The sequence below is a fragment of the Microcaecilia unicolor genome, chromosome 3, assembly GCF_901765095.1.
Source record: "Microcaecilia unicolor chromosome 3, aMicUni1.1, whole genome shotgun sequence".
Classification (NCBI taxonomy): Eukaryota; Metazoa; Chordata; class Amphibia; order Gymnophiona; family Siphonopidae; genus Microcaecilia; species Microcaecilia unicolor.
In genome coordinates, this window is record NC_044033.1 from 203,636,768 (window position 1) to 203,663,297 (window position 26,530).

Below are 26,530 nucleotides of genomic sequence, written 5' to 3' on the forward strand. Positions count from 1 at the left end.
AAATTGAATCTTCAAGATCTGCACAAGAGGAAAGATTCAGTAAAGCTTCCACAGTTGCTGGAACTAAATCACCAGTTTATTCCCATTGACTTGAACCAAATTTCAGTCAGTAGAATGTCAAATGATTCCTCCTCATTTGTTGTCAAACTTTGTCAGTCGGATGACCCAGTGAGTGTACCTGGCATAAATGTGTCTCAACTTCAGCCTGGGCAGTATGTTGCCTGTGTTTATGACAACAAATGGTGGATTGGCAATGTCTGTGACACATCATTTGAAGAACATGATGCCTTGGTCAACTTTATGCATCCATGCGGGCCTGCACGATCATTTCATTGGCCTAGCAGAAGAGATTCTTGTTGGATTTCTGAACAGCATATTCTAGCAGTTCTTCCAGTACCAGCAACTACACACTTGGACGACAGTATACATTTCCAGAAACAGCAGTGAAACTTATCAGTGACTAGGAACATGGGGTTTTGCCAGTTCATTAAGCCCTAAAAGTAGTGCAGGTTCTCCAAATATCCCCCTTGTACTACTAAAACTTCCAGTTTTACAGCTTCTGGAAGTTGGCCCAAAATGTCATTTTTGCTCAGGCGACATTTTGCAACCCTTTACTTGAGGTCCCCTAGAACCTCCAATTTTTAGTCTTTTGAACTAAAGTTTTGCACAGCTTAGTTTTTTATCATAAAGAAACTATGTACCAAATTTCATCAAAATCTGAGATGGTGAGGTGGGGGCGACCTTTAAAATTGGTCCACTTGACACGGAATGACTCTATTGAAAGGAACCGGTTGAGGATGAAAGGATTTTCGGAGCCTGTGATTACAACTCTTCTGCAGGCATGGAAGCGGAAGACCGATTCTCCCTTTCTCGCTTCTATTCCGGTCATTTTGGAATTCCTGCAGAGCGGTCTGTCTAAGGGTCTCGCATATAACTCTCTGCGAGTACAAATAGCAGCGTTAGCATGTTTTTGGGGTCGAGTTGCCAGATATTCCTTAGCAGCTGATCCGAATGTGGCTCGTTTTTCACGAGGGGCTTTTCATTTGCATCCACCTCTTCGGCGGCCTTGTCCTTCGTGGCGACTAAACCTGGTGGTTCGAGCATTACAGGCATCTCCGTTTGAGCCTTTACAAAAGGCAACGGATAAATATCTTACGCGTAAGGCTGTGTTTTTAGTGGCGATTTCCTCGGCTCGACGCATTTCGGAACTGCAGGCTTTGTCTTGTAGAGATCCTTTTTTGCAGTTCTCAGATTCGGGAGTTTCCATTCGGACGGTTCCTTCTTTTCTTCCAAAGGTAGTTTCAGAGTTCCATCTCAATCAGACTCTTTCTTCCTTCGTTTAGGAAGGAGGATTTTCCGGCTCAGTTTGCATCTCTTCGGCTGTTGGATGTCTGAAGGGTGTTGTTGCATTACCTTTGGGTCACCAATGAGTTTCGTAGATCGGACCACCTTTTTGTTCTTCTGTCGGGGCCAAGAAAGGGTGAGGCTGCCTCAATAGCGCGTTGGATTAAGGAAGCAATTGCGTCAGCTTATTTGTCACAAGGTCGAGAGCTACCTATGGCTATACGGGCTCATTCTACTAGAGCGCAAGTGGCATCCTGGGCGGAGACTTCTCCATGTAGATGAAATTTGTCGAGCAGCTACTTGGGCATCTCGGCACACTTTTGTGAAACACTACCGGTTGGATGTCGCCTCTGCGGAAGATGCGCAGTTTGGGGCTCAGGTCTTAGCGCGGGGGATGTCGGCTTCCCGCCCTTCTTAGGGTAGGCTTTGGTATATCCCACCAGTTCCTGGATTCATTTGCTGTTTGTGACAAAGAAGGTAAAATTAGGTCTTAGCTGATTAATTTTCTTTCCTTTAGCAACAGCAGATGAATCCAGGATCCCTCCCAGTAGCCGACTATTTTTTGGATGCTGCTCTGGTCTTTTCCTCTTAGGCAGGTTCAGTCAGATTAAAAAAAAAAAAAAAAGAAAAAATACACAGATGAGGAAGAAATTCTGCTTCGGCAGACATTGTTGCAACTGCTTTTTATGGTTGCAGTTTATCGTTGGTTCTCTTTTGTTATAGTGAGGATGGGAGTTCTGTTAAAATTATTGTGTTGATTGGCCTAGTTCTACTGTGAAACATATATATCTCCTTTACTCTCCTTTACTCTCAAGAGTTCTGTTATCTCTATCTCCACCTGTTGGTAGATGGACTCAACCCATCAGTTCCTGGATTCATCTGCTGTTGCTAAAGGAAAGAAAATTATCAGGCAAGACCTAATTTTACCTTGCTGTTTTTATTTCCTGGGTGGGTTCTGGATTGGTTTGGGAGGACTCAAGGAAAAGCGTAAATTTACTACTTGCGCTCTAGTAGAATGAGCCCGTATAGCCATAGGTAGCTCTCAACCTTGTGACAAATAAGCTGACACAATTGCTTCCTTAATCCAACGCGCTATTGAGGCAGCCTCACCCTTTCGTGGCCCCGACAGAAGAACAAAAAGTGGTCCGATCTCCGAAACTTTATATGTTCTGCCTTCCTGGCCCAGACGAGTGGGGTGTACTTGGCTGGCTTTCTCCTACCTAACCTCCAGCTAGCTTGTGCCTAAGGTGGAGACTCTCCCAGCTTGAACACCTCCCCTTAAGTGCTTAGTGTTGGAATACAAGGGCAAGCTTGGCACCCTCTTAAAGATGAACCCACACCACTTCCAAGCTCTAACCTTGGTCCACTACATGGGGTCTCCTTGACATTAAGCAGAGGTTGCAAACTAATATGGAGAAGCCTTTTTTGGAGGATGGTGTGTTGAAGATAATAAGAATTGAAAGAGATTTTCTAAGAAAAGAGTAGCAGAGTGCCTAGCTGTATCTTCCTCTGTTGGCTAAATAAAAAAACAGACACTTGGTGTGTTCCTTCCAGGTTGATTTGAGGGGCCTCAGACAACTAGTAACTCAAAGGATACTTCTGTTGGTTTTTGTATTTTGGGATGTCTGGACTACTGGTTCAAACAAAATTTCACACCACCCTGTTGGTGCTTGTTATGTGCTTACGAAGTTCTACAGGGGCAAACTCCATACTGGCTCAAGGCTAGTTTACCTCTTCAAGTAATTGAGGGCTAGAAGAGCTTTCCTTCATGTTTCTGTTAGCTTGTGGTGTTGCATAAATCATTGTCTTGTACAGTGCTTTACCCCAGGCTCACATCCAGCTTTTCTAGATCACTGATATTTCACCTACCTAAGAATGCTGGACCCCTCACGGCTGCTGGTGCCAGTGATAACACCCCAGCTGTCCCAGGCAAAAGCCTACGCTTAACCTACAAACCTTGCAGCTTAAGAGAGAACTGATAAATGTTTCCCTGCTCTGTCCCCTCAGGAGATGTCTAGTGAAAGACACTCATTAGGGTGATCCTTGACTCCCCCCCCCCCCCTGGGGGGCTCACATCCGGCTAGAGCTTGTAGGAAGGGACTATCCTTGGGTAAGACATGGGACAAAGAAGATTTAGAAACACAACAGTGAGACTCTTGGCACTTGTACCCAAGGTGGAAAATCTCCCAGCATGAACACCTACCATTATGTGCTTTGAGTTGCAGTGCAAGGGGAACACTGCACCCTCTTTAAAAGCTTAAGCCACACCAATTCCAAATGCTAATCTTGGTCCACTACATGGAGACAAAGCAACTCTAATATACTTCATTTGATGGAAACGGCCATCCTTGGGGTTGATGTAGAAAGGCATGTGGATGGCTGAGCACCTGTTTGTACCATGAGCGCAGAACTGTACCATGCAGAAAGGTAATTTTATGTAAATGTTATGCATGGAAAACGTGCATGATTGGGGAAAGCCAGCCAGGCACATGTGCACAAGGGTTGAGCGGTAAGCGCAGCTTCTTGTGTACATGCCTGAAAAAGCCAAATTGCTAGCACACATCTGCAGCTCTTGAGCAGATATTAGCCTTGCAAAAATTTCTTGCACATAAAATTTTTGTGAACCTGATAATTATATGCAGAACAACATGTGCTTGGTATTTTCAATTTGTTGCAGATGTAATCTAATGTATTCTGGCTGGCAAAAAGAGAAGGCACTTGAATTGCTAAAAGGACATGAAATGTGGTTGTGACCCTTCAGTGCTGCTGTGGACCCAGTGAAAAAATTTCTCGCAGCAAAAGTCACTCTTTTGTGCATTGTTGTGTAATACTTAATGCTTCATTGCCATTATAATGCATTGTGTGGCACCTGTACTCAGTACCTCTTTACATTATTTGGTAACCTTCAATAACTATGTGGTTAAGCTGGCAGTAGCCATCTGCTTCCGCCTCCTAGTGGTTCCAGAACCGGATAAAAATCCCAAATATAGCCAAACAGCTTGTTTTGACTTGTCCTGTATAGCAACTGACAGAATAAGGAGGACCCAGAATCTTGGCTGCCACCTTATTTGATTCAGCAAGACTTTTATGTTATCTTGATCTGACTAAAGTTCATCAAGCCCAGCATCCTGTATCCAGCTGGGTCTCAAATATCTGTTGTATCCCACAAAATAGCTTTATTTCTGATTTCAAGAGATGAATAATGGTTCTTCCAATTTATTGACTCTTCCTCCAGAAACCTTGCTCAAACCTCTCTTGAATCGCACTTACATAGTAACATAGTAGATGACGGCAGAAAAAGACCTGCACGGTCCATCCAGCCTGCCCAACAAGATAAACTCATATGTGCTACTTTTTGTGTATACCTTACCTTGATTTGTATCTGCCATTTTCAGGGCACAGACCGTAGAAGTCTGCCCAGCACCAGCCCCGCCTCCCAACCACCTGCCCCACTTGTATTAGTCATGTTAACCAATACATGACTAATAATGTTGACTACAGCAATTTCTTGTTACAGATTCCAGAGTTTAATTTTGCACTACCTGAACAATAAGCTTTAGTTTCATGGTGTGTTCCCTTGTGTTTCAGTTTAACCATTCCACCCACCCCATTTTTTATTTTTATCAACTGTCACCATTTCCCCTCAGTCATTTTTTTCTCCAAGCTGATGTGCCTAGTCTCCCTTCTTCATTTTTGTCACCCTTCTCAATTGGAAGCTGCCAGAAACTCGGGAAAGCACATTTGAGAACCATTTGCTGGTAATCTTTGATGGGAACATATATGAATGCTTCCACCAGGCTCAAGGCCATGAGAAATGTCTCCATCATGAGCCCTGTTGAGCTCTCCTAGCCAATTCTGTTACTAGGGCCTTGAATAGACAATACCATGTGTCTGACCTCTTTTCTAATGGAAGAAACTGGTCACCATACGTGTTAATCAGCAAAATGCTGTCACTGCTGCAGAGTCTTAAGGGTGACAAATACATCCATAAACAGCCTTATGCAAGCCATCAATGAAGTCCCCTGACCTAGAATTCATCCTTCTTGGTGGTGAGATCTAGGTCATCTGCCTGAGAAAAAGGGAGCCAGGGACCTGGTCAGAAAAGCTCATAGTCCAGGACTTGGCCAGAAAGCAGTTAACTCTCTACAAAAGGATGAGTTTGAGGCATCCATCATTCTGTGGGGGGAGCTTCCGAGAACTTTGGTTATAATTCCTATAGCTCTCTGCACTAGAACCAGGCTAGGAGATTAAGACATTTGATGAAAGGACACCTCATTGCTGAACTCCAATGTGTTAGACTTGCTCAGAGGGGGTCCATCTGGTTTGATTTTGATGGTGTTTTGGAAGCTTGAACAAAGCAAATTTTTTTTTTTTTTTTGCTTCAGTGAGTTTTTATCCTATGTTCTTAATTTTGACATAGGTATACTGAAGAGCAAAATGCAGTAACAGCTCCCTACAAGGAGACTGACGTTAGCTCTAAGCTCTTTTTTTCTCTCTCAGTCAGGTGACAAGGGACATAACCCACTTGTCTGGACTGGTCTGGCAGAACTCAAGAAAAGGAAATGAACAGGTAAGCTTTCTTTAAAAATTTCATTTTATCAGGTCTTTATTTTGAAATATTTATTTCCTTCATTATAGAACTATGATGCAAACCAGGCTCCAGACCTGTCTGTCTTATGATAGATGGTAAAGAATGATGATTGACAAATGTCATCTATCTGGGACCCAATCTGGCAAGAAAACTAATATGAGTGTGGAAGAATGACCTTGAGGGCCAGGAAACATCAGTTCAGAGTGACTGAAAGTGAAACAGATTATTAGATGTTGCCTTCATCTCTTCACACAGTGACCAAGAAGAGTCCTATCGTGAAAAAAATGGAGACATCTTGTCTGAAATCAAATGGTTCCTCAACTGATTTGAGAAGGAATAGCATTTATATAACTAATATTTCCTAGGAAGTCTCTTTATTTTCTGTTCCCTCGGTGCAGAAGACATAATCTGATGCTACTCAAAGTGAAGAAAACTGTTCCTGACACTGACCTATTCTTATGAGAGATCCTGCAGTCATTCTGTTACAGAAATTTGCTGAGCCAGCTTCAGCGAAGTGTTCCACTTGTATCTATACAGCTTCTGCATCTGTGCTGTCAGCTTGGCACAGGAGTTTCTCTAATATAGACCCAAGTGCAAAAGTCTCTGTGCTGAACTCTTTCACTGCCACCTTGGAACAGTATCCCTACCTAGGTGGCTCCATATGTCCAGTCTTTCAGTAAATGCCCTAGCCATCCCTGTTCCTGGCTACGTTTTTGAAGACCACACAGTACCAAATGTATAACTCTTCCCCTGAAACAGAGAATCCAATCATACAGTATTCTTTACACATATCTACCCCACCCTACAATGAAGTCATCACCATATTAGGATACTCCTAATTAAAACAAAAGGAAGCTGGATCATGATTATGTATCCATGGGTTGCTGTTTTATTGATTTTCCCAAGGATACAGTGGTGGTTTAATTTTGTCTCCTTTAGGAGCAGCAAACCCACATAAGGCTGTAGAGGACTGGAATCTGTGTTGAATGAATTAAGCCTTAAATATAAAGTATAGCCTACAGCGAGGTTCAGTAAAACTCAGCTATCTCGTACTTTCTTCTCTGCACTACTTGACTTTTTTCATAACCAGTTCAATCATTCTATTCTCCAAGGACAAGCAGGCTGATATTCTCACATGTGGGTGACGTCACATTGGCCCTGGAGGATTTTCAAGCAAAAATGGCAAAAAGTCTATTATAGAGTGTTCTGTCGCACGAGATGATCACACTGCGCATGTGCGCGCATGATTTCCCGCCGCGCTGACACGCTCCTCAGTTCTCTTTTTTTTTTCCCGCGTCTGAGGTGACACAGAGTTCCTTTTCGGGTGCTTCGCGTGTTACCTCGCTTCGGAGGAAAGTTCTATTCTCGAACGTGTTTCTGTTTTTTGTTGTTTTCACTATATTAAAAAAAAACCACCTTTATTTCCTCAGTTTTTTTCCCCATTTCTAAGTTTCCTTTCTTTTCCGTCGAGTCATCGAAGACGCCTGCGGTTTCAAGTCATGCGCCCGCTGCAACCGGACTATCTCGGTCACTGATCCGCACTCCTGGTGCCTTCAGTGCCTTGGGCCTGATTATCTTCCAGAGAAATGTAAGTTATGTCTTAAAATGAGAAGACGTACTCAAGTCTCCAGGGAGGCCCAGAGAAAAACCCTTTTTCCTTAGTGTCCCTCTGGACCGGACCAGGATTGAACTGATGGGTTGTGCTCGCCTTCCAGCAGGTGGAGACTGAGAAAAAACTGTGACTCCAGAGAGCCAATAAGAGCCCTGATCATGTGACCCTAGCCTCAGTATTTTCTCAGTCTCCCAGCAGGTAGGAAGTGAGCCCATTAGTCTCTCTTTTTTCTCTTTTTCTTTTACAAGCTAATAATAACAATAATACTGCTGCTACTTTTTCTGTGCCTGGGGAATCTCTGTTAGAGGCTTGGCAGATAGGGATTTCTTTTCCTTTCTTTCTTTTCCAGCCTCTGGGGTGCTAAACTCTGGTGCCCCGAGTCCCTGCTCCCCTTCCTCCCCATCTCCCGTACTTAGCTGGGAAGGGCTACCCTTTGCTTAGAAAGGTGTATTGCCTTTCGGAGAGGCAGCCACTTTTACTTTAAAGGAGATTAAAAGAGGGAGTTCTTTATTTCCCCAGACTGTTAACGAGCAAGTTCAGCTGTTAAAACCCAGGCTGCTAACGAGCAGGCAGCTCTGTTATTGTCTATTACTCTTGAGAACGTTTTCCTTCAGCTGGTTTAAAAAAAAAAAAAAACCCAGAGGAAAACGACACAGTGATCGTGACTGTAATGAGCATTTTCTTCCTCAGTTCTTACTCTGTTTCCTCGCGTTTTGGGCAGCGGGCGACGGTTTGTTTAAAAAAAAAAAAAAAAGCGAGAAGCGAGAGCTCCACCATGCAGGGGAGGCTAAAGTATGTTTTGGTCAGCGCCAGCGTGTAAGTCATTTTGGATCGTTCATGTTTTTTCTACGCAGTTAGAATTTTCTTCGGTCCCTCTGCTTCGTGGGACGTCAGCGATTTCTTCCTGCTTTGTTGGCCCGGTCCGTCGCGTCTGTTTTTAGTGTCTCATTTAATTTTTGCGCGGAAGGCTGCCATTTTTTCCCCGCAGCTGTAGCTCCTCCGCTGCGCTGTTTTTTTTCTGCTTTTCTACTGTGCAGAACGAAACAGAGGTAGTGTTTTGGCTGTAGTCTGTTGAATCTCAGGAGAGGAGGATTTTTTCCCTGACTTTCGCCACATATTTCACACATTTTCGAACAAGAACTACGTTGAGGTTGCAGTTTTCAGGGGAGTCATCCAGGGAATTTTTTTTTTTCAAAGGTCATTCACGTTTATTGATTTCACTTGTATCCCACATTTTCCCACCTATTTGCAGGCCCAATGGGGCTTACAATGGCCTGTAATAGTGTCGCCATTCCAGGGTTAAAAGATACAAGATTTTCAGAATAGGGTACAGTGATGAACTGTTACATTTCAGCTTTGGATTTGAGCTCCACAACTGGATTCATGGTTCGCCCAGGGTTAGTCCACTGTGCTTTTAGTCTATTTTATGCAATGTACTTTTTACTTGGAAGGCTTGCTTGCTTTCGCCTTTATATACAGCATTTGCACAATTTGTTTAATGCTTGTTGCTCTGTAAGCTATGGTAATTTTTGTCTGTGGGTCTCCAGTGTGGAGGTTGTTCCATGATTTTAATTCTTTCTGTATGCGTAGAATTTTTTCCTTTCCCAGCCATGGTTACAGTCTCATATTATTTTCTCTGCAGCAGCGCCATTGAAAAAAAAGAATAAACAAACTAGCAAATCAATAATAAGTAAATATTAATAATGCCCAGGTATGTTAACTCATATAGCTTCAGTTCTAGCATTCTCAGGTTTAGTCTCTAGCACAAAAGCCACTGGTGGTCTCCTTGCAGGGACAGCATCTTCAGCTGTGGACTGCCTAGTATGTATTTCTCTTTGAAACTTTTTTTTTCTTCAGATAACATAGGTGTCTGATGGCTATTTAGTGCATCTACAGCGGCTGCCAATTCATCTGGGACTATAGATAATTCTGTAGCACAACATTCTATACCTTCTTCTCGGGTATGACATATCTTCTATGGGTGCATAGTTATCTACTGTTTCCTTGTCATCAAGCAGATGAAGCCATTACGTATGGGTTGTGTCCATCAACCAGCAGGGGGAGATAGAGAGCACTCAAATTTCACAGTGCCACATGGCCAGCTAGCTCCACTGCCTCTTCAGTATTCTCTATCTCCCCAAGCAGGGTGGTTGCAGATTGATCAAGCTCCTTAAAAAATCTGCCTGGGGGTGGCTCCTGGCTTGCCAGTTGTTAGCCGGGGTGTTAGAGGCTATAGCAGCTTCACTTTAAAAGCACATAGGTTAGCCCTTTCCCTGCCTTACCCATCCCCCCAGTGGATGTGAGCACATTAGTTTCACTTTTCCCTGCTCTTTCCCACTCTATACTTGGTGGATGCAGGCACATTGGTTCGCCTTTCCCTGCCTTTCCCACTGTTCTGTACCTCCGGAGTTGATTTGAATGCCTCTTTTTCCTGTTTTCTCTGCTTTCCTCACAGCGTTAAGAAAACCTCTTGCTTTTTTTTTTTTTTTTCCAGTTTCTACAGCGTGACCGGAGCTTGTATACTCGGTCCAGTGAGGTAAGAGTGTTTTCTGACTCTTCCGGGGAGGGCCCGCGATCGGGACGTTTTTGGTGCGAAGCCGGCATTTTGAATTTTCCGCCGTTTTTTCGGCGATGGCTGCAGAGAGTGTTAAGCGCTGTTCCAAGTGTGGCAAGCGCAGATCAGCAGTGGGGCTCTGTAAAACGTGCTGTTCAGGCGTAAGAGCCGGCCCGAGCATGGCAAGCGATGATTCTTCCTGCTCGGTGGAGCTGGCAGCGGGCGCCATTTTGAAAGTACCACATGGCGCGACCCCCGCTGAGGCGGAGGGGGTGGAGACCGGAGGGGGCCCTCGAATTGAGGCTGGCCAAAGAGCTACTAGCCCTGGACTGGAACCGGGTGCCCAGGGCGAGTTTTTCTTCCCTGATTTTGTATTATTGCTTCATAATGCATATATGCTTAAAAGAGCTCAGCCACAGTGATTTTCTACGGCCCCCCCTTACTGCCTCTCCGGTGGATGCAGGCCTGGGATTGCCCTCTGAGGCATTTTTCCCTGATAGCTGGCCGCAAGAGGAGCGCAGAAGGGTAAATTCCCCTTCAGAGAGTGGCGCACCCCCCTTTTCCTCCCCCGTGGTCGGGATGTGGTGACTCTGAGGGGTCTGGCAGGCCCTCGTGGCCAGGGGAACCAGAGGAAGGTGCAGAAGGGCCACTGGATCCAGATGATCCGTCCGCGGTGAGGATTTTCCACCGCGAGGAGCTGCCAGCACTTATTTCAGATTGTCTTACAGGTCCTCTATGTTGAAGATCCTGGGAGTGGCGTGGCCTCCTCTGGAAATCCGAGGATGGCAAGTACCAAAAAGCCTGCTCGATGCTTTCCTTTGCATGACTCCATCCAAGAGCTTATTTCAGCTCAATGGGCTGACCCCGAAGGACCTTTGAAAGTTTCCAGGGCTATGGGGCAATTATACCCTCTGAGTGAGGAGCATTTGGCTCGCTTTGCAATGCCTAAGGTGGATGCCCTAGTCACAGCTGTGACAAAGAGAACTATCCTCCCGGTTGAAGGAGGTGTTGCCCTGAAGGACATGCAAGACCATAGACTGGAATCAGCACTTTGAAATTGCTGGTCTTACTATTCGGGCATCTGCATGCAGTTGTTATGCTGCTGGAGCCTGCCTGGCATGGTTGCAACAGGCAGTGGAACAGCCCGGTGATGGAGCGGAGCCCTTGTCTGAAGTGGCTCCGCGAACGGAGTTGACCTTGTTCTTTTTTGGCTGACGCCCTTTATGATATTGTCAGAGCTTCGGCTAATAGATGGCTGTAGCAGTGGCGGCTCGCCGTCTTCTGTGGCTACGGCATTGGGCGGCGGACATTAAGCAAAGGTTGGTGAAGTTGCCCTTTCAAGGCCTTCTCCTGTTGGGTGAGGAGTTGGAGAGAATTGTGAAAGGCCTGGGAGATGCTAATCCCCAGCGCTTACCCGAGGATAGGCCGCGGCCTCCCTCCAAGGGTCAGGCGGTTCACTCCTCTTATAGACCTCGCTTCCGTGAAGCTAGAAGATACTGCCCAGGGCGTTCTGCTGGGTCCACTTCTCGTGGCTGGTTTTCAGCAGAGGAACTCCTGTCGCTCGGACAAACGTTCCGCAGCAGCAGGCTCAAGTCCTGGAGTTCAAGGGCGACCCTCTCAATGAGGGTGTGCCGGCCCCCTCCTCGATTCCTGTTATAGGAGGACGTCTTTCCCTCTTTCTCGAGGAGTGGGCCAAGATTACCTCAGATTATTGGGTCTTGGACCTGATCAGAGAAGGATACTGAATAGAATTCGATGCCCCGATAAGAGACGTGTTTGTGGAATCCTGATGCGGTTCTGCCGCCAAACAGGCGGCGGTAGAGGAGACCTTACAAGGCTTGATTCACACTGGGGCTGTTTCCCCCCGGTGCCTCCCGCCGATTTCTGCTGCGGCCGCTACTCCATTTACTTTGTGGTGCCGCGAAAAGGTGGGTCTTTTCGCCCTATTCTGGACTTAAAAGAATTAAACAAGTCCCTAAGAGTGCGGCATTTTCACATGGAAACCCTGCGCTCCATCAGTGCGGCGGTACAGCCAGGAGAGTTTCTCACGTCTCTGGACCTGAAAGAAGCTTACTTGCACATTCCAATTTGGCCCCCGCACCAGAAGTTTCTGCGGTTTGCGGTGATGGGAAAACATTTCTAGTTTCGGGCCTTGCCTTTTGGCCTCGCCACAGCTCCCCGAACCTTTTCCAAGGGAATGGTGGTAGTAGCTGCTTTTCTTAGGCGAGAAGGTATCCGGGTTCACCCATACCTAGACGACTGGCTCATCAGAGCGGACTCCGCAACAGAGAGCCATCAAGCTACAGCCAGAGTGGTCTCAGTACTGCAATCTCTGGGCTGGGTCGTCAATGTAGCCAAAAGTCACCTGACCCTCTCGCAATCTCTAGAATATTTGGGGGCACGGTTTGACACAGACTCGGGATATGTATTCCTACCCGATCAAAGGCGCTGCAAGCTTCAGAATCAGGTCCGTCTGCTCCTGAGGATGCCCCGCCCGCGTGCTTGGGTCATTGTCCAGCTGTTGGGATCGATGACGGCCACCTTGGATTTGGTGCCCTGGGCGAGAGCGCACCTGAGACCTCTGCAGTATTCCCTGCTTCAACGATGGTCTCCAGTATCTCAGGATTATCAATGCAGACTCTCTTGGCTCCCTGCAGCCCGACTCAACATGGAGTGGTGGCTCTCAGACAGCATGCTGCGGCGAGGAATGCCGCTGGCGCTCCCCAATTGGTGCCTAGTGGTGACAGATGCCAGCCTGAAGGGCTGGGGCGCACATTGCAAGGGGAAGCATGCCCAGGGTCTTTGGACACCCGACGAGTCGGAGTGGTCCATCAATCGCCTAGAGTTAAAAGTGGTGTTTCAGGCGCTTCCGGCCTTTCAAGTGACCCTGGAAGGACTGGCTGTCAGAGTGATGTCGGACAACACGACAACAGTGGCCTACATAAACCAACAAGGCGGCACTCATTTGAGGATGTCCTACTGGTAGTTCGTGCAGGGCACTGTTTTTAATGTCCTTAGATCTGCTGGCAGATTATCTACATATTCCTTTCAGGACAGGTTTCCATTAGTTTTGTGCGGTTTGAGATTCTGGGACACCATTTTTCGATTTCAGGCTCTGCCGTTGCATCTCGCAACAGTCCCTCCCGCTGTCACCATACTTTTCGTACTGGTGGCAGTGGCTCTTTTGGAAGAGAGAATTCTACTTTCCAGTATCTAGATGGCCGGCTAATCATGGAAATTTATTATCAAGAGAGTTCGCAGGTCTTAGACCGAGCGGGACAATATATATATATTTTTTTGCCATTTGTTAGGCTGGCTACTAAAGGTGCTCCAGATTCAAATATTGCTTCTAGGTCACGTTCTTTATGTTCAACATTATATTCAGGTTACCGTCCATGACAGCGATTTTTGGAGTTCTTTCCTGGGCTATACTTTTCTTGACATTTCTCTGATATTCTCTCATATCCGGATATCCTCTAGGATGGAATCCCTTCAGCTGAGAGAGTCTCTGTATTCTCAGTAGTGGAGCACTATGTTCTTGTGGTTCAGATTAAACATCCTCACTGCAGGTATGTCTGTAGAATATACACAGTGAACAGTTTTCGTCGTCCCTTGTCAGTTTCCGTGGGTTGGTTAGGCAGGCTACCCCGTTTTCAGTGGTCTCCTTTGGCAGCTTGTCAGTCCTTCGATTTCTTGGAAATTTGCATACTTTTTTTTTTTTTTTTGTTACATTTGTACCCCGCACTTTCCCACTCATGGCAGGCTCAATGCGGCTTACATGGGGCAATGGAGGGTTAAGTGACTTGCCCAGAGTCACAAGGAGCTGCCTATGCCTTAAGTGATATTTGGAGGCAGGCCCACCCCACTATGGCTGGGTGGCTGGATTCAAAGTTAATATGGACAATTCAGAAGCACTAAATATCACTATACCAGCAGATCAAGTAGAGGAGCTGAGGGCTACCTTCCCCTATCGCTGGGCTCCCAAATATATCAAATATCTAGGGGTAAACATAACACAAAGGTGGGAGGGCCTGTATGGGGCTAACTTCTCAGCAAAACTATGGGAGCTTCTACTAGAGCTGGATAAGTGGGAGGGCCTAACAATTTCCTGGATGGGACGGATCAGTGCGGTTAAAATGATTTTATTGCCCAAAATGCTATATCTATTTATGGCGCTCCCAATCTCGATACCCTATAAATTTTTCAGAGGCCTGCAACGGTGGGTATTTTCCTTCATTTGGAAGCGAAAGCCACCACGGGTGCGGAGGTCAGTAATGCATCAGCCAAGAGCACATGGGGGGATGGGAGTGCCTTCGTTCTTGCTTTATTATAGGGCGGCCCATCTCCGAATATTAGCTGAGTGGCACCAGGGGAGGGCGAGGGCATGGAAAGATATGGAGCAGTCTTGGTGTAAGTCCCACCCGCTCAAAGCAATACCTTGGCTACCTGACAGTGTTAAAAGGGATAATAAAAGAGGCCCCCCCCCCCCCCCCCAATTGTGGGGTGGCCACTTATTATTTGGAGTAAAATCCGTACCAACTTTTTCTGAGGGCGCAATTTTTTCTTGCATATGACGATTCGGTATGCGCCAGGTTTTGGCCCGGGATCTGCAGATCAATGCTTTAAGAAATGGAAACAAAGGGGGCTAAGAGAATTGGGTCAGGTATTGGAGGATGGGGAGCTTCTTACATTTGAGGAAGTGCAAGAGGAATATGGGATTCCTGCCTCCAATGCTTTCCAATTCCGCCAATTGAGGGATTTTATTCTGAGACGCACAAAGGAAGAGCTGAGTTTAGAGGAAACACAGCTAGAGCGGGCAATGGTTGGAGGAGGTGGAAGAGGGGGGATATCTCTGCTTTACAAAGCACTTCTCCTACAATCACGCCCCATTCTGTACTACACTCAGAAGTGGGAAGAAATATTAGGGGCTCCATATGAATACCATATATGGGAAGGGTGTTCATGTCCTTACTTAAAGTGTCAGTCTCTAATGCTTTGGTAGAAAATGGCTATAAAATATTATATTGCTGGTACTATACACCACAGAGACACTAGCCAAGATGTTTAAGGGAGGGTCTGCTCTCTGCTGGCGTCAGTGTGGTATGGTGGGGGACATGGTCCATGTTTGGTGGGCTTGCCTGCAGGCTCAACAATATTGGATGAGAGTGTTGAAATTGATCGCTAGCATAACTAAAATTGTTTTTCCCATGAAAATAGACCATTGTTTACTACATATAAGACTGCAAGGCAGCAAAAAGTACGCGCACCAACTGGCCACCCAGATACTGGTGGCCAGCAAACTAGTGCTGGCGGCGGCATGGAAGCAACAGACTTTACCGGGCCTAAAGGCGATCCTGCGGAAATTGGACTATATTCAGTTGATGTCTAAGCTGACTGCTATGAGATTGGGTCGACTCTTACCCTATCAACGAGTTTGGGACCCATACATGGAGTGGATGGCACAACCGGACCCTACCTTGTCAATCAACTAGGAGGGAGGGGGGGAAGGGGGGGGGGAGGCGGGCAGGGGAACTATAAACAGTTGGACAAAGTTAATCTAAAAGTATGCGTTGGAAATTATCCGGCTGAATATTTGCAATTATATTTGCACGGGATTTTCATTTAATAAAATTTATTAAAAAAAAAAAAAAAAAAACGGGCCGTACCACTTCTCTGGTGAGAGTTGCTGGTGAGCTCTGATACGTGGCATTGCCGGGTACTTTGTGGCTCCTAGGATTCCATACGGTACAGAAAGTCTTTCTTTCCTGCTTTGTTGTTCAAATACTGAGGCTAGGGTCACATGATCAGGGCTCTTATTGGCTCTCTGGAGTCACAGTTTTTTCTCAGTCTCCATCTGCTGGAAGGCGAGCACAACCCATCAGTTCAATCCTGGTCCGGTCCGGAGGGACTAAAGGAAAGCAAATTAGCAGGTATGATCTAATTTCTCCTTCAGTCTGGTACCTCGTTGTCGGCGTCTGTACCGGCGGCATAGGTACCGTCGATGGCAGCGCTGGCATCGGAAGACCTGGTGAAGGCTGCTAAAAGACTGATGCACGCTGGGAGCAGTGATGCATCGAGCGGGTCTCCACCTGCTTCGGCGCCTCCTGCTTTGCAGGCCCACCGGAACCGACCTGTATCGGATCCGGCCCCGAGGAAGCATGTGGATTCCACGTCTTCCTCTCCGGTACCGAGGAGTCTCGATGACGGGCGTCAGGCGAAGGCCAGGAAGCACTGTCATTGTTCTCCTTCTCGACGCGGTACCGCGAGCTCCGGGTCATCAAAGCATTCTGTTATGGACATATCGACGCGCAGGTCGCCTAGCAGCCCGGTACTAGCTCCCCAACCTCTGCAGGTTCTCCCTCCGGAGTCCACACTGGCACCGCAGCCTTTCCCGACAGCTTCTGTAGATGAGGTCTCCTTCTCCGATACCGCTTCAGGTATCAGGGTCGGCAGCTTTCCGAGGTTGACTCTCCAGTGCCTTCGATGGAGGAAGCTTCACCGGAGTCTCCTGGGGAGTCGATTTCTCGACACCGTCATCGAGGTCATCGCACCTCCATGTCGAGACAGGCTCGGATCTGGGCTGCTCTTTCTGAGTTTATAGCCCCATCCGTTGGCTCATCTGATGAAGATGGGAGCCATGGAGTCTTCTCTGCCAAGGATTCTCTAGGTCTTCCATCTGATTCGACCCCCTCCCCTCAAAGACAGCTTTCCCCTCCGGAGAGCTTGTCTTTTTCATCTTTTGTGCGGGAAATGTCTGAGGCCATTCTCTTCCCTGTGGAGACTGTGGATGAGCCCAGGGCCAAGATGCTCGAGGTCCTGGATTTTTCATCTCCACCTAAGTCTTCTACCACAGCTCCTTTTCATGATACATTCAGGGAAGTGCTGATGAGGAACTGGGAGAAGCCTCTTTCTTGTCCAACTATTCCTAAAAAGGCTGAATCCCAGTATCGGATCCCCGGGGAACCCAGTTTCGTCCTGCCTCAGTTGCCTCATGACTCTGCGGTGGTGGATTCCGCCCTCAGAAGAGCTAAGAATTCTAGGAACTTTGCCTCGGCGCCCCCGGGGCGAGAACATAGAACCTTGGATTCTTTTGAGAAAAAGGCATATCAGGCTGGCATGCTCGCTTCCAAAATTTAGTCGTACCAGCTCTTCACGAGCGGAACTGTGTGCGGCACTCAGTGCGGCAGCTTGAAAGCTTGGTTGATGCACTTTCACCGGAGCAGGCTGAGCCTTTTCGCCAAGTGGTCAGGCAGCAGAAGGCGTGTCGCAAGTTCAAGTCCAGGGGCATTTACGATACTTGCAATGTGACATCCAGGTTTTCTGCTATGGGTATAGTGATGCGCAGACTCTCATGGCTGCGTGCCTCTAACCTGGAAGAACGTACTCAGCAGAAAATTGCGGATATCCCTTGCCGGGGGGATCATCTTTTCGGTGAGAAGGTCGAAGAGTTGATTGATCATCTCTATCAGCGTGATAACGCTATGGACTCTCCCGCCGGGCGCCTTCTGCATCCGCTTCCTCATCTAGGAAGTTTTTTAAAGGGACAAGAAGTGCGCCTTACGCCTCTAGGGGCAGTAAGTACACTCCTCGTCAGTCGGTTCAGGCTCTGCCACAGCACGCTCGTTCTCGTCAACAGCGTGCGCCTAAACAGGCCCCTGCTGCTCCCCAGCAAAAACCAGGGACGGGTTTTTGACTGGCTCCAGTTGAGCATAGCCACCATCAATGTGTCCGTACCGGGCGATCTTCCTGTCGGGGGAGGGGGGAGGTTAAAGTTTTTTCACCGAAGGTGGCCTCTGACAACCTCCTCCGGTGGGTTCTTCAAATAGTCCGGTTAGGATACAACCTCAGTCTGGAAACCAAGCTTCCAAATTGCCCACCGGAAGTTCAGTCCTTCAGCTCCCAACACAAGCAGGTACTTGCAGAGGAACTCTCCGCCCTTCTCAGCGCCAATGCGGTCGAGCCCGTTCCACCAGGGCAAGAAGGGCTGGGATTCTATTCCAGGTACTTCCTTGTGGAAAAGAAGACGGGGGGGGGGGGGGGGGGGGGGGATGCGTCCCATCCTAGACCTACATCCTAGACCTAAGGGGCCTGAACAAATATTTGGTTCGAGAAAAGTTCAGGATGCTTTCCCTGGGCACCCTTCTTCCCATGATTCAGGAAAACGATTGGCTATGCTCTGGACTTAAAGGATACTTACACCCACATTTCGATACTTCCAGCTCACAGGAAGTATCTGCGGTTTCGGCTGGGAACGCAGCACTTTCAGTACTGTGTGCTGCCCTTTGGCTTGGCGTCTGCGCCCAGGGTCTTTACCAAGTGCCTGGCAGTTGTTGCAGCGTCTCTACGCAGACTGGGAGTACAAGCGTTCCCTTATTTGGACTATTGGCTGGTGAAGAGCACCTCTCAGGATGGAGCTTTACAGTCCATGCGGATGACTATTCAAATGCTGGAGCTACTTTGGCTTGGCGTCTGCGCCCAGGGTCCTTGAGTATTGTGTTCAATTCTGGTCGCCGCATCTCAAAAAAGATATAGTGGAACTGAAAAAGGTGCAGCAAAGGGCGTCTAAAATGATAGCGGGGATGGGACGACTTCCCTATGAAGAAAGACTAAGGAGGCTAGGGCTTTTCAGCTTGGAGAAGAGACGGCTGAGGGGAGACATGATAGAGGTCTATAAAATAATGAGTGGAGTGGAACAGGTGGATGTGAAGCGTCTGTTCACGCTTTCCAAAAATACTAGGACTAGGGGGCATGCGATGAAACTACAGTGTAGTAAATTTAAAACAAATCGGAGAAAATATTTCTTCACCCAACGCGTACTTAAACTCTGGAATTTGTTGCCGGAGAACGTGGTGAAGGCGGTTAGCTTGGCAGACTTTAAAAAGGGGTTAGACGGTTTCCTAAAGGACAAGTCCATAAACTGCTACTAAATGGACTTGGGAAAAATCCACAATTCCAGGAATAAAATGTATAGAACGTTTGTACGTTTGGGAAGCTTGCCAGGTGCCCTTGGCCTGGATTGGCCGCTGTCGTGGACAGGATGCTGGGCTCAATGGACCCTTGGTCTTTTCCCAGTGTGGCATTACTTATAGTTAAACTCTGAAATTCCTTGCTGGAGCAAGGTATTGGTTTATTTGAATTTTGATATACCACCTTTAAAGAGACACATATCAAAGCGGTTTATAATATTAAAGAAACAAAATGATAAAACACAAAGGAACTTCATTGTTTGATAAGATAGCAGAAGCATAAAGTTTTAAATCACTCAACCAGTAAGTATATGTATCCATTATGCAGTGGTAAAAACAGTTCATATTGCTGGGTTTAAAAAAAGATTAAGCAAATTCCTGATGGAAGAGTCCATAAATTGGTATGGTAGACCTAAAGAAAAATACTGCTTATCCCTGAGGTTAAGTAGCATGGAATCTTGCAACTTCTTGTGACTCTGCCATGTACTTGTGTCCTGGACTCACTGTTAGAAACAGGATATTGGGTTAGATGGACCCTTGGTCTGATCCAGTACAGCTACTCCTTATGCTCCAACTCTCCTAAGACGTGCAGCATCTGCAAAGCAGATGTGTGGTACTCACTTATACTTACAGTTCGTCTGGACTAGTTTTCAGACATAAACAGTGCTCTTGATAGTACTGCTTGATTGATCTGACCCCCACAAACTATGCAACGTGCATAAATATAGCAGTGGGTTGCTCCTCAACAGTGGGGCAGTTCTCCAAAATATTGCATTGACTATGAGCTTGAATCATCCACTTATGTGACCAATTCAGTCCTGCTTGTTGAAAGAAAAAATAGCACCCTTGCTTACCTGTAACAAGTGTTCTCCATAAAGAGCAGGATTCACCTGTTACAAGTAAGCAGCTTTGCTTTACCCACTCACTTATATTTGTGTTGGTAGGATGTTTGCTTATACTGTGAAATGATTTCCTACCTGTTTAAATACTGTTTCTCTGTAACAGGATATGGAGCTTGGAGTACTGGGGTAACTGATGCTCAAGGTAAGATCCCACCCAAAGTACTTCAATTTGTAGTAAGTTAAGGATGGCCTTTTGTTTTTTATCCTCTGCACTTGAGACCAAGACTGCATAGATATATTTATATTTGTTTGTTTATTGATTTTGTATATAATTACAAGTTATATACACTTGCAAAGAAACACAGAAAGAAACATTCAAAAGGTAAACATTACTATCAAAATTGATAAGTAATTAACATTCTTCCTTAGACCTCAATCCCAAAACGAGAGGGGGGGGGGGGGGGGGGCGATAGGAATCAAAGGAGATAATTTAACCACAGATTGTTTAAATAAATCGGCTTAACCTTAAACCCACATATTATTCTTTTAGTTGATATTAATTGTTTCTTTAGGACGGCTGCTTAGTTTATCTCCAAAAATGTTCGCAGCTGAGAGGGATTGTAAAAAATATATTTATTCCCCTGAAAGTTAATCCTGCATTCCGTGGAGGGGCATAATTGAACGAAAACGTCTATCTCCATGGGCGTTTATCTCCGAGAACGGGTCTGTGAAGGGGCGGACCGAACCGTATTTTCGAAAAAAAAAATAGACGTCCATGTTTTATTCGACAATTTGTGAGCTGGGCATTTTTGTTTTTCAGTGATAATGGAAAATGAAAGCGCCCAGCTCAAAAACGAATAAATCCAAGGCATTTGTTCGTGGGAGGGGCCAGGAGTCGTAGTGCACTGGTCCCCCTCACATGCCAGGACACCAACCGGTAAAAGGTAAAAGAGCTCCCAGGTGCATAGCACCCTTCCCTTGTGTGTTGAGCCCCCCAAATTCTCCTCAAAACCCACTGCCCACAAGTCTACACCATTACTATAGCCCTAAGGGGTGAAGGGGGGCACCTACATGTGGGTACAGTGGGTTTGGGGGGATTGGACGACTAAGCATTAAGCAGCACAATTGTAACAGGTAGGGGGGGGTGGGCCTGGGTCCAGCTGCCTGAAGTCCACTGCACCCCCTAACAACTGCTCCAGGGACCTGCATACTGCTGCCAGGGAGGTGGGTATGACATTTGAGGGTGAAAATAAAAAGTTGTGAAACATCATTGTTTGTGGTGGGAGGGGGTTAGTGACCACTGGGGGAGTCAGGGGAGGTCATCCCCGATTCCCTCTGGTGGTAATCTGGTCATTTAGGGCACTTTTTGGGGCCTTATTCGTGAAAAAACAGGGTCCAGGAAAAGTGCCCTAAATTCTAGCTACAAACGCATACTTTTTGTCCATTATCGGCGAAAGGCGCCCATCTCTCCTCGGCCGATAACCACGCCCCAGTTCCACCTTCGCCACGCCTCCGACACGCCCACGTCAACTTTGTACGCTTCCGCGATGGAGTGCAGTTGAAAACGTCCAAAATCGGCTTTCCATTATACCGATTTATTCGTTTTTGTGAGATAAACGTCTATCTCCTGATTTGGGTCGAAATCTAGGCGTTTTTCTCTTTCAATTATAAGGTGGATAGCGTCCTCAGATAAATCCAGAGACTTGTGGGTTATGCCCCTCTTCCAGCAGGTTAGATAGAGAGGACACAGAAGTTTGGCTCTATTGAGCATGTGCAGCCATCCTTTCTTCAGTATTCTCTCTATCTAAGCAGGTAGTAGGGAGCATTCTGTGCAGCTCTGTGATCTGAGGCTCCTATCCCGTTCCCTCGGGTGTGTAGAGCTTCTGGTGGGGTTGAGGTGCTGGAGCACATTTGGGATATACCTGGTGGTGCCAGGTCCCTACCCCTCTCCCCCTGTCAGCCTGAGCAATTCCCTGTACTCGGCTGTAGTGGTCTCCTGCCTCTTTAAAAAAAAAAAAAAAAAAACCACAAAGAAAGCGTTCGGAACTTCTCCACAACACAGTCTAAATTTGCTGGTCTGAGGCTGGACAGTTTTACATTCAGAGTTTCTTGGAACGTGAGCAGGGCTGTGACTGAGGAGGTAAGGCTCTTTGGCCATGTCAGTTCCGTCGGTAGCGGTCAAGTTGCGGGAAGCGAATCGGGTCACTAAGAGTTCGAGGGTGACCAGGGGTCAGGGGAGTCCTGCCCAGAGACCCTGGAAGAGTGGGAGCTTCCCGCGGGTGAGGGGGACGACCCTACTGCGGCTAGGCTCTTTAGAAGAGATGAATTACATGCCCTTATTGTGCACGCATTGCAGGTGTTGAATTTGTCACCGCCGGAGCCCGCGGTGCCAGTCGCGGTTAGTGCTTCTATTATGTCGGGCACTAGGGCTCCGCCGCGATCCTTTTATATTCGTGAAGCGATGCACGTTCTCATTCGGGCCCAATGGGATACCCCTGAGGCTAGTCTCCGGGTGGCCCGGGCTATGGCCATGCTTTGTCCCTTGAGGCAGGAAGACTTAGAGTCCTTACGCCTGCCGGTAGTGGATTCTTTGATCTCGGCGGTGGCTAAAAAGACCGCATTGCCCATAGAAGATGGGGCGGCTCTTAGAGATCCCCAGGAGAAAAAGCTCGAGGCGGCGGTCAATTCTTCGTTTGAGATGGCGGCCTTGACCTTACAGGCCTCGGTTTGCGGTTCGTACGCGGCTAGAGCGTGCCTGTCATGGGTACAGAAGGCAGTCACCGGAGGATTTGGTTGAAGTTCTCCCTCTCCTGGAGTCGGGGTTGGCCTACCTAGCGGATGTATTATATGATATCCTTCGGGCGTCCGCTAAAGGAGTTTCTCTGGCAGTAGCGGCTAGGCGCTGGATTTGGTTGAAGCATTGGGCCGCGGATTTGCGTTCTAAGTCTAGGTTGGCACGGTTACCCTTTAAGGGGAAGCTTCTGTTTGGTCAAGAGCTAGAGCAGATTGTTAAGGACCTGGGAGATTCCAAGGGTCGGTTGCCAGAGGATAGGTCGAAATCCCAGGGCAGATCTCTTCGACCACGATTTAAGGAGGCAAAGCGGTATCGTCCTGGTAGAGTCGGCAGTTTTCAAAAGTCCCGCTTCTCTCAGAAACCACAGCTGCCCTTTTGTCAAGAGCGTAAAATTCAGCCTGTCACTCCCCGAGGTCAGTCAGGAGGTAGAGGTGCACAATGATGGGGCCCTGGCTCAGTCCTCTCCACCGATAGGAGGACGCCTGTCCCAATTTGGAGAGGAATGGGCCAGGGTGACTACAGACGAATGGGTGCTGGACATTATTCGAGATGGCTACAAACTGGAGTTTGCACGTATGTTAGGAGACAGTTTTGTGTAGTCTCCTTGCAACTCACCAATAAAGTGCGCAGCGGTGCGGGCCACCTTGGCAGAACTTCTTTGGTTAGAGGCAGTGGTTCCCGTGCCGGAGGACGAAGTACGGCAAGGCCGCTACTCTATTTACGGGGCCTGTCGTCCAGTGTTGGATCTAAAAGAAGTCAACAAGGCCCTTGCGGTCCGTCACTTCCAGATGGAAACGCTGCGTTCGGTATTGGTGGCGGTGCAGCCGGGAGAGTTTTTGGCAGCTATCGACCTAAAGGAGGCTTACTTACACATTCCCATTTGGCCACCTCATCAAAGGTTCCTGCGGTTTGCAGTATTTGGTCAGCATTTCCAATTCAGAGCCATGCCCTTTGGATTGACCACAGCCCCTCGCACGTTTTCCAAGGTGATGGTGGTTGTAGCGGCTTTTCTGCGTACCAGAGGTCTGCAGGTTCACCCATATCTCGACGACTGGTTGATCCGGTCTCCGTCTCAATCAGAGTGTATTCAGGCTACTCAGAAGGTGACAGATCTGCGCTCGCTGGGTTGGGTGATCAATCTACAAAAGAGTCATCTAGATCCAACCCAGACTCTGGAATACTTAGGAGCCTGTCTAGATACACAGGTGGGCAGAGTGTTTCTCACGGAACAGCGTCAGTTGAAATTGGTGAAGCAAATTTGTGCCATTCTTCAGATTCCGGCTCCAAGGGCCTGGGATTATGTCCAGGTGTTGGGCTCGATGGCAGCGATGCTCGAGGTCGTTCCGTGGGCTCGAAGTCACATGCGTCCTTTGCAATGGCATCTTCTTGATCACTGGTCTCCCCTGTCAGAGGATTACACAATCAGAATTCCCTGGTCCCCGCGAGCTCGTTTTGCTCTTCGGTGGTGGCTCAAGGTGGAGAATTTGTTTCGGGGAATGCTTCTGGCCACTCCAGAATGGCGTGTAGTGACGACGGATGCAAGTCTGTCGGGATGGGGGGCTCACTGTCTCGGGCATGCTGCACAGGGCATTTGGTCACAGGAGGAGTCCAAGCTACAGATCAACCTGCTCGAGCTTCGAGCAATCCGGTTGGCGCTTGTCGTTCGAGGAGCTTCTCAACGGTCAGCCGGTACGAGTCCTCTCAGACAACGCAACGGCGGTGGCCTATGTCACTCGGCGGGGGGGGGACGAGAAGTGCTCTGCTAGCGAAGGAGGCGGCTCTGATTTGCAGTTGGGCGGAGGGCCGCCTTCTGCTGTTGTCGGCGGCTCACATTGCGGGAGCGCTAAACGTACAGGCCGACTTTCTCAGTCGCAATCGCTTGGATGCCGGCGAGTGGGAGCTCGCTTCAGCAGCCTTTCAACAGATTACGGATCGGTGGGGAATTCTGGTACTGGACCTCATGGCTCGGTTCTCCAACGCAAAAGTGCCTCGGATTTTTAGCAGGGGCAGGGAGTCGGGGTCCGAGGGCATAGACGCTCTTCTTCAACCGTGGCCGGACGAGCTGCTTTGTGTTTCCTCTGTGGCCAATGATCGGTCGGACGGTGGCCACAATTTCTCATCATCCGGGGTCGGTGATTCTGATTGCTCCGGATTGGCCCAGGCCGTCCCTGGTACGCGGATTTGATTCGTTGCCTGATCGACGGCCCGTTCCATCTATCGCATCTGCCGGATCTTCTGATGCAGGGTCCGGTGCTCATGAAGGATCACGCTCCATTTCGGCTTACGGCCTGGCTATTGAAAGGTCACGTCTGAGACGTAAGGGTTACCCGGAGGCCGTGATCGTGACAGTGTTACATGCCCGCAAGTGTTCTACTTTGACCGCATATGCCAGAGTCTGGAGAACCTTTGTTTCTTGGTGTTCCGTGGCAGGGATTAATCCGCATTCTGCCTCTCTGGGGACTATCTTGGCTTTTCTGCAACAAGGAATGGATAAGGAGTTGTCATTGAGCACGCTAAAGGTTCAAGTAGCAGCTTTGGCGTGTTTTAGGGGGCGTTTGGGGATGCATTCCTTAGCCTCTCATCCAGATGTGGTTCGTTTTCTCCTCGGAGTGGGGCATATGAGGCCTCCTCGGGTGCCGGTAGTGCCAGCTTGGAATTTGAATTTGGTACTTAGGGCTTTACAGCGACCTCCGTTTGAGCCTTTGGGTAAGTCATCTCTGAAGGACATTACGTTGAAGACAGTGTTTTTGGTGGCTATGACTTCAGCGAGAAGAGTGCGATTCAGGCGCTGTCGTGCAGAGACCCTTTTCTCCGATTTTCGGAAGCGGGAGTATCAGTTAGGCCGGTACCGTCCTTTCTTCCTAAAGTGGTTACGCGTTTTCATGTTAACCAGGAAGTGGTGTTGCCTTCTTTCAAGCGCGAGGATTATCCTGACAACTTTCGGGCTCTACGTTGCTTGGATGTTCGGAGGGCTCTAATCAGGTATTTGGAGGCGACTAATTCTTTTCGGAAGTCAGACCATCTGTGCTGTTTGCGGGAGCTAAGAAGGGGAACATGGCCTCTAAGGCAACAATTGCTCGATGGCTTAAGGAGGCGATTGCGTCAGCGTATCTTTTGATGGGAAAGTCTTCTCCTCTTCACATTAGAGCACATTCCACGAGAGCTCAAGCAGCATAAGTACATAAGTACATAAGTACATAAGTAGTGCCATACTGGGAAAGACCAAAGGTCCATCTAGCCCAGCATCCTGTCACCGACAGTGGCCAATCCAGGTCAAGGGCATCTGGCACGCTCCCCAAACGTAAAAACATTCCAGACAAGTTATACCTAAAAATGCGGAATTTTTCCAAGTCCATTTAATAGCGGTCTATGGACTTGTCCTTTAGGAATCTATCTAACCCCTTTTTAAACTCCGTCAAGCTAACCGCCCGTACCACGTTCTCCGGCAACGAATTCCAGAGTCTAATTACACGTTGGGTGAAGAAAAATTTTCTCCGATTCGTTTTAAATTTACCACACTGTAGCTTCAACTCATGCCCTCTAGTCCTATTATTTTTGGATAGCGTGAACAGTCGCTTCACATCCACCCGATCCATTCCACTCATTATTTTATACACTTCTATCATATCTCCCCTCAGCCGTCTCTTCTCCAAGCTGAAAAGCCCTAGCCTTCTCAGCCTCTCTTCATAGGAAAGTCGTCCCATCCCCATTATCATTTTCGTCGCCCTTCGCTGTACCTTTTCCAATTCTACTATATCTTTTTTGAGATACGGAGACCAGTACTGAACACAATACTCCAGGTGCGGTCGCACCATGGAGCGATACAA

The 26,530-nt window shown here is 47.7% G+C and overlaps 1 protein-coding gene across 1 annotated transcript in view; it reads left to right on the forward strand.

Moving 5' to 3' along the window:
• AKAP8 (A-kinase anchoring protein 8) overlaps nucleotides 1–26,530 on the forward strand; it is a 144,553-nt gene that overhangs the window by 33,516 nt on the left and 84,507 nt on the right. Inside the window, 1 exon segment of the mRNA XM_030197177.1 lies at nucleotides 20,073–20,111. Coding sequence (XP_030053037.1) covers nucleotides 20,073–20,111 — 39 coding nt within the window.